The following is an 8,204-nucleotide window of genomic DNA, read 5'->3' as shown; positions in this document are numbered from 1 at the left end:
TCTGCCAAGCCTCTACTACTGCCAACATCCTGCCTATTCAGCTGTTGACTCCCTCACATTATTCATGGTAGTTTTCTCACCTTTTCTGCCTGCAAGCCCCAAATGTGCTCTCAGCCCTTGTCACACTCTCAGCATGCAGCCTTGCCTAGACTGTCGAGAGAACAGAAACTCAGGAGATAGTGCAGGGTAGAGGCAAAGTGCTAGACCCTGGAGCCCTTGGAGCCGGCTATCTGGGTTGGAATTGCAGCTCCGACACTTAGCCCCGCTGGGTGACTTCAGGCAAGTCTCTTTAACCTCTCTGTTGCAGGTATCCCCCCTATAAGATGGGGATCGAAATAGTCCCCACCTCACAGGGTTGTTTTGAGGTTTAAATGAAAAATCTATGTAAAGCAATTTAAAAAATGCCTGGCACACAGCAAGTGGATATGTGTTTGCTGCCAGTAGAGCCATCCACTGTGCATCTGTCCCCACACCACAACTTCTCACACTGCAGAGGTGATGTGCCTTCCTGCCAAGGATAATCTTCCTAACTGTGCTCACCCTCACCTTCCCTCTCTCATGCCTTCCTCTCCCTTCTTTTTCACTTAATTCAGATATAATTCACATGTCATAACATTCAACTTTTTAAAGTGTACAGTTAGTGCCTTTTTAGAGAGAACAGGGAAGGGGAGAAGAAGAGAAAGAAACCTAAGTAGGCTCCACATTTAGCATGAAGCCCAGCACGGGGCTCGATCTCAGAACCCTGAGATCATGACCTGAGCCAAAATCAAGTCAGACCCTAAACCTACAGAGTGACCTGGGCACCCCTACAGTTAGTGCTTTTTCATATAGCCACAAAGTTGTGTACCCATCACCACTATCTAATCCAAGAACATTTTCATCATCCCCAAAAGAAACCTCATACACATTAGGAGTCATTCAGCCCCCATTTCCTCCCAACCACCTTCACCCAGCCCCAGACAATCAAATCTACTTTATATCTCTAGATTTGCCTGTTCTGAACATTTCACATAAATGTAATCATACAAAGGTGCCTGGGTGGCTCAGTTGGTTAAACATCTGCCTTCAGCTCAGGTCATGATTCCAGGGTCCTGGTACCGTGCTCCGGCAGCAGGCTCCTTGCTAGGCGGGAAGGCTGCTTCTCCCTCTCCCACTCCCCCTGCTTGTGTTCCCTCTCTTGCTGTGCTTCTCTCTGTCAGATAAATAAATAAATAAATAAATAAATAAATAAATAACTCTTTTTTGAAAATGGAAAGCTACATACATATCCAGGGCAAGATGTGTGCTCAGGAAAGACCTGAGAAGAAACTAGTCTCCCTCCCCTGGCTGATCTCTAGATTCAGTGCTAGCAGTAAGTGAAGGCTGAGGAGTAGAAAGAAAAAAGAATGAAGAATGATGAACAGAGCCTAAGAGATCTGTGGGACAACATCAAGTGGACAACATACACATATGAAAGTCCCAGAAAGAGAAGAAGAGAAAGGTGCAGAAAGAATATTTTAGGGAATAATGGATGAAAATTTCCCAGATTTGATGAAAATACATGAATCTACATATTCAAGAATCCCAATGAGCTCCAAATATGATACTCAAAGAGATCTACCCTGAGGTATAATGAGTCCCATGTGTCAAACTGTTAAAAACCAAAGACAAAGAGAGACTCTTAAAAGCCGCAAGAAAGAAGTGATACAACACATAAAAAGAATCTTCAGTAAGATTTTTTTTTAAAGATTTTATTTATTTATTTGACAGACAGAGATCATAAGTAGGCAGAGAGGCAGGCAGAGAGAGAGAGGAGGAAGCAGGCTCCCAGCGGAGCAGAGAGCCCGGTTGGGGCCGCTCAGTCAGGAGCCTGGGATCATGACCTGAGCTGAAGGCAGAGGCTTTAACCCACTGAGCCACCCAGGTGCCCCTTCAGTAAGATTTTTAGCTAATTTCTCATTGGAAACATTGCAGGCAAGAAGTGAAATGACATATTTAAAGTGCTGGCGGGGCACCTGGGTGGCTCGATCAGTTAAGCATCTGCCTTGGGCTTGAGTCATGATCCCAGGGTCCTGGGATCAAGTGCTGCATGGTTGGGGGGGTGTCCCTGCTCAGTGGGGAGTCTGCTTTTCCCTCTTCCTCTGCTGCTCCCCCTGCTTGTACACTCTTGTGCTCTCTGTCAAATAAATTAAATCTTTAAAAAAATGAAATAAAATAAGTGGAACCATACACTATGTGGCCTTTGGGGTCTGGTTCTTACGCTTAACATGCTATTTTCAAGGTTCGTCCATGTTATAGCATGTGTCAGTACTTTGTTCCCTTTTTTACAGCTTAATAAGATCCCACCGTGTGGACATACCATATGTTGTTTATCCCTTATTCTGTTGATAGATAACTTGACTTATTTTCACTTTTTGGCTATTCTACATGCATTCATGTGTAAGTTGTTGTGTGGCTAGCAAAGGCTGTTTTCAATTCTCCTGGGTATATACTTAGGAGCAAAATTGATTGCTGGGTCATGTTGCTACTGTTTATCATTTTGTGGAAATGCCAGAGTTTTCCCAAAGTGCCTCACCATTTCACATTCCCACAATCAATGTGGGAGGAACTCTCCTATACTTTCTCCACCTCTTCACCTACTCTTATTGCCCATCTTTTTTTTTTTTTTAGGTTTGTTTGTTTGAGAGAGAGAGAGCGAGTGAGAGAGCACAAGCGGGGTGAGGGGTAGAGGGAGAAGCAGACTCCCCGCTGAACAGGGAGCCCAATGCAGGGCTCAATCCCAGGACCCTGAGACCATGACCTGAGCCGAAGTTGGATGCTGAACTGACAGAGCCACCAAGGATGGGCCCCTTATTCCTCACCTTTTATTATGGCCACCCTAGCCCTCTCTCCATTTTGGCATATTTACTTTATTCTTCTCTAGTGGCTCCTGTTCTGTCTGTAAGTATGCTTAGATCATCATTAAGTTAAATAAGCATTTCCTGAACCCTGCCACACCTCCAACACTGTTGACCACACTTCTCTAATATTTCCTTCCTTGGCTTCTGAGACACCATTTCTCCACATTCTCCTACTTCTTCCATGGCTCATCTTTCACCCTTCCCACATGATGTGAGCATTCCTTACTCTGTCCTCAGCCACCCACTCTCCTGGCAATCTCATCCATTCTCACAGCTTCAGCTATGGTCAGCTCAATAATTTTCATAATCACTTACGTTTAAATGCTGCTTTACTGTTTACATAGCATTTTTCATGTCTGTGTTGTTTAATGTTTACAAGTCTGCAAGTGAGTCGAGAGGGCGTTTACTAACATAACCCCCGTTTCATAGATAAGAAATCAGAAGATCAGAGGACTTTCTAGCTCGAGTTCCCAGAAATGGAAAGTGTCAGAACTAGTGTTAGGACCAAAGATCATCTGAATCCGAGTGACTAAGTGTTCTGACCATTGCCTCGTGAAGCCTGTCCTGGTCACCCCATGTGGGCATAGACTTTCCTTCCCTCCATGTCCATGTACTTGTTTCATGGAGTGCATCATTCTGTTTTGAGTAGATTGTATGCACCTCTTATTAAAATGTGTGCTTCTTAAAGGTGAGAACTATATTCCATTTCTCTTTCAACCTCTAGAATAGTGAGTGTTGAGCTTATAGAAGGTAACCAATAATGCCTGTGGAATTGAATTGATCTTCGGCTGCCAGATTGTTCCAGGAACTTATCTAATGATCAGCTCAATCTCCTTCCCCTTGAAATGACTGATTTCATGGCACAAGATTTTCCTATATGCTCTAACATATCTCAAGACTCTTCCAGAAATACAGAGGTCAGGTCATCATTTAATTAGATAATACACTCCAAACCTTTCTTACTTTAACCAGGGATTATTAAGGCCCAAAACAATGCATTTGAATTTTTCCAGTTTTCCATTTTATTTGGTAATACTGATCGGAACTGAATCCCCTTGTCTCACTGTTTGAATGGAGGACTTGTAGGGGCAGAAAACATCTTCTCATTCATTACAAGGTCATACCCTTATTTGGCTAAAACCCCAGATGAAATTTTGTTCAGCTTGAAGCGAGAATCTGAGAGTGGTGCAAACAGTTTCTGCCCCAGAGACCTTTTCCCAAAGAGTGTTCAACATGCTATATTTTTCCTAAACCTTAACTCTGCAGACTCAGCTAACTAGAGAAGAATATACTTACCTGGGGTGGGCATTAGCTATTGTAGAAAACTCATTGTCCCACATGGGTCTCCCAAAAGAGGTTTTCTGTTTCAGACCTGTCAGGATGTCAGTGGCCTTGTCAAAGTTTAATGCGGCATGACCGGCCTGAAGGCAAAGAAATAAAAGTTACAAAAAGCAGGTCCTGACAGATGTCTCTTCCTTCAGCCACTTTTAAACTTGGGGGTGGGGGTTAGGGCAGGTAAGAAATCCTAAGAAATAATTATTTCCAATGAGCATGCACGACCTTGTCTGACATTGATCTTGCATCTAACATGAGAATTAGTGTGTTCTCTGAACTCACAATGTTGCTGTCCCATCCGGTAAGGAAGAGACGGTAGTTTAGAAAATCCGCTTTGCCTAATTCCTCCATCTCACGCTCCAGAGACGCCAACAGGTTATTGAACCAGGCAAAGGCACCTGTCTCCCTGCAGAGATCTGGAATCAGCAAGAGAGAACATAACCTTATTCAAGTGTCTTTAAGATGTCCATTTGGTGACATGACTATTATATATACTCTCTATTTGTTGGTCACATCTGTGAGTGATCTGAAAAATCAGTTGTACAAAAGCAGCATAAAGGTCCAGAGTTCTTATGACATCCCTTAAGGAAAAAGACTTCCAACATCATCTTTGGTTCTAGGTGATTTTAAACTCCAAACTGAAAATGAAGACCCCGGTCCTATGATAAATCTATGGAAATGGATGCCTTGGCAGAGAGAAGAGATCACTCATTCTCATAGCTCCAGGGACCAGTTGTAAAGAAGTTAAGCCATGAAAGCAATGGACCAGTCAGGCCTAGACCAGATGAAAAGAAGTATGAGGGAGTTACCATTTGTGTTTTAAGGTTGTGATCTGCATGCCGAAATTTGTACCAGATAGATTTTAAGATGGAAGCAAAGGGGGTGACCCCAATTCCTGCGCCGACCAACACAGCCACTTCATACTGGAATACATCTTCACTGACAGTGCCAAAGGGACCATCCACTTCAATCCTGGTGGCAGACAGAAGACAATGGGCAAGTGAAGTCTTGCCTCCACTCCCCACCTCAAACATCCCTCCCAGGGCATAGCTGCTCCCATGGTTCATGCAGTGCCTATTTATTTTAATCATATTTCGATTGCACCAGCCTTAAAGTACAACAAGGAATTGCTTTCTCTTTTCTGCCTGTCTGCATCTGCTGTGGGTCTCGGCTGCTCTCCAGGACCTACCTGGGAATTGGTGACGGCTGCTGCTCAAAAGCCCTGATGAGATTTTCTGTCCAGTCACCTGCTGCTCTGATATGAATGGAGAAGAAGTCTTCCTCTGGAGCAGAGGTCAGAGTAAAGGGATGCCACTCCAAGTAAGAGATGGAGGGACAATTAACAAAAATATACTGTCCCACTTCCATACTGAAGCCACGCTTGTTCATCTGCAATTCCAGGACTTTGGATGGATGCATGACAACCTATGAATGAAGCATAGAGGCCAAAGGAGGCAAACTCAAATGGTGACAGGAGCAGGCAGATGAAATAAGTCAGTAAAGCAAGAGGGCTGGCAATGGTGGTGAACTGCGAGCAGTCCTTTCGAAAGAGGGCAGCGGTGACTGTCCAGACAGTGGGGGCACTGTAGAACCCACTGTTCCACATGGAACTCAGCATTATTGGGTTGTCTGATTCTTCAGTAGAAGACAGAAGGGCCATTTTTCTTTTATTGTGAAAGCCTCTCTCTGGATGTTTAAATGTCAGCAACCAATTCAACTTTCCAAACAGTCAGTGTGCAGGCCAACTGGAGGATGTCTGTGGGCTGGTCCAGGCTACCTGTTTGTGGCCTCTGACGAAGACCCATGCTGATGATCTTGGCCAAACCCTTTTCCCCAAAGTTCTGTCCAGCACTGGGGGAACTAAAGTGTGTTGCCCCAGTTCCTTCTTATTCCCTCCAGGGTGAAAACATGGCAATCTATTCCTATAATCAGGAAGAAAAGAACTCTTATCACAGCTAGGGGAAAGTGCATATTCTTTTTTAAAAAACTTTTTTAAAGATATATTCATTTATTTTAGGAGAGGAGGGGTAAAAGGAGAGGGAGAGAGACTCCCAAGCAGACTCTGCACTGAGTTTGGAGCCCAGCATAGGGCTCCATCCCACAACTCTGACTCAGATCAGGACCTGTGCTGAAACCAGGAGTGGGACGCTTAACTGACTATGTCATTCATGTGCCCCAAGTACATATTCTTTTTTTAAAGTTTTTTTTTAAATACTCTCTACACCCCATGTGGGATTTGAACTCATGACCCTGGCAGCAAGAGTCACACTCTCCTCCCACTGAGTCAGCCAGGTGCCCCGGAAAAGACATAATTTTTTTTTAAGATTTTTATTTATTTGACAGAGAGAGATCACAAGTAGGCGGAGAGGCAGGCGGGGGTGGCGGGGGGTGGTCGGAAGCAGGCTCCCCACTGAGCAGAGAGCCTGATGCGGGGCTCTATCCCAGGACCCTGGGACCATGACCTGAGATGAAGGCAGAGGCTTAATCCACTGAGCCACCCAGGTGCCTACATATTTTTTACCTTGGTAATCACAACCTTCTGCTGTGAGCGGTAAAATCGAAGAATCCTTTCAAAGATATAAAGAACTCCTGGTGCAAGGATCCACTTCCAAGACTGCAGAAAGAGAGAGAGAATAAAGAATGGGTTACATATTAATCTTCTGTTGAGGATTTATATGGGTAGCAGTTCATTTCTTCATTCAATAATATTTATCAAGTTCTCTGATGTGTATCATTATCAAGCCACTAATTTCATCAAATCTTACAGATGGAAATGGAAATGAAAAAATTATAACAGTTTTGTTTGCTAATATGTGACTCATAATGCAGGATCATTTCCTGAAGTTTTACAAGTCTCACTAGGAAGCAAAAGAAAAGCACAGAAATAAAATATGTGGTAATTATACATATAATATATATTATATATATTCTTTTTTTTAAGATTTTATTTATTTGACATTCAGAGATCACAAGTAGGCAGAGAGGCAGGCAGAGAGAGAGGAGGAAGCAGGCTCCCTGCTGAGCAGAGCCTGATGCAGGGCTCTATCCCAGGACCCTGGGATTATGACCTGAGCCGAAGGCAGAGGCTTTAACCCACTGAGCCACTCAGGCGCTCCTATATATATTCTTAAATTACATATAAATGTTAATTTTAAGACTCCAAGACAGTCTTCCAATACAATTTGTCCAACCTGAAAAACCAACAGAGAAGCAGATGATTAAATACAAAACAAACTAACAAGGGAAAGCATGTGGCTGACACCATTTGTACCACTACATAAAACTTGGTATTTACCTGTCACCTCTTTTCTCAGGTGCTCAAAACACCTAACATAGTAACATACTTTTAATCTTCTCTACATATTTTTTAAAAGCAACCTTTCTACCCCCCTGAGATTCTCCCAAAGGTAGCAGGTTGCTTCCTATGCACAGGAACTACTAAAAATGTATTTCCTAGCAATGCTAAATCATGTTCTTTCTCACACAACTGCTTCAGCATGAAACATCAGAACTGTGTGGAATGAGGTTTTTTTTTTAAGATTTTATTTATTTATTTGAAAGAGAAACAGCACAAGTAGGCAGACAGGCAGAGAGAGAGGGGGAAGCAGGCTCCCTGCTGAGCACAGAGCCTAAATGCAGGGCTTGATCCCAGGGCCCTGAGATTGTGACCTGAGCCAAAGGCAGGGGCTTAACCCACTGAGCCACCCAGGTGCACCTGGAATGAGGTTTCTTATGCTGTTTCAGGCAAACAACTTCCTTGGGTATCTCCAGGGAGGAAAGAGGCAGAGATGTGGCAGGTGAACTTGAGAGTGGGTATTATATAATTTTGATGCTACTCCTTATTTGGAAAAAAAAAAAAAACCATTCTCCATGTCTTCAGAGAAAACACACAAAAAATACACTTAGGAAGTGGCTAATAACAACATGGCAAAAAAAAAATTTGACCTCAGAAATATTCATAGAAGTGAATTTTAAACCAAAATAGCACTT

The 8,204-nt window shown here is 43.3% G+C and overlaps 1 protein-coding gene across 1 annotated transcript in view; it reads right to left on the bottom strand.

The window, feature by feature from the left end:
- NOX1 (NADPH oxidase 1) overlaps positions 1–8,204 on the bottom strand; it is a 28,778-nt gene that overhangs the window by 3,356 nt on the left and 17,218 nt on the right. Inside the window, exons 8-12 of the mRNA XM_059384699.1 lie at positions 6,736–6,828; positions 5,404–5,639; positions 4,996–5,186; positions 4,497–4,630; positions 4,176–4,300 (exon numbers count right to left, since the gene is read on the bottom strand). Coding sequence (XP_059240682.1) covers positions 4,176–4,300; positions 4,497–4,630; positions 4,996–5,186; positions 5,404–5,639; positions 6,736–6,828 — 779 coding nt within the window. The remainder of the gene's footprint in view (positions 1–4,175; positions 4,301–4,496; positions 4,631–4,995; positions 5,187–5,403; positions 5,640–6,735; positions 6,829–8,204) is intronic.

Source organism: Mustela nigripes, chromosome X (assembly GCF_022355385.1).
Source record: "Mustela nigripes isolate SB6536 chromosome X, MUSNIG.SB6536, whole genome shotgun sequence".
NCBI classification, from domain to species: Eukaryota; Metazoa; Chordata; class Mammalia; order Carnivora; family Mustelidae; genus Mustela; species Mustela nigripes.
This window is presented reverse-complemented; position numbering and strand designations above follow the sequence as displayed.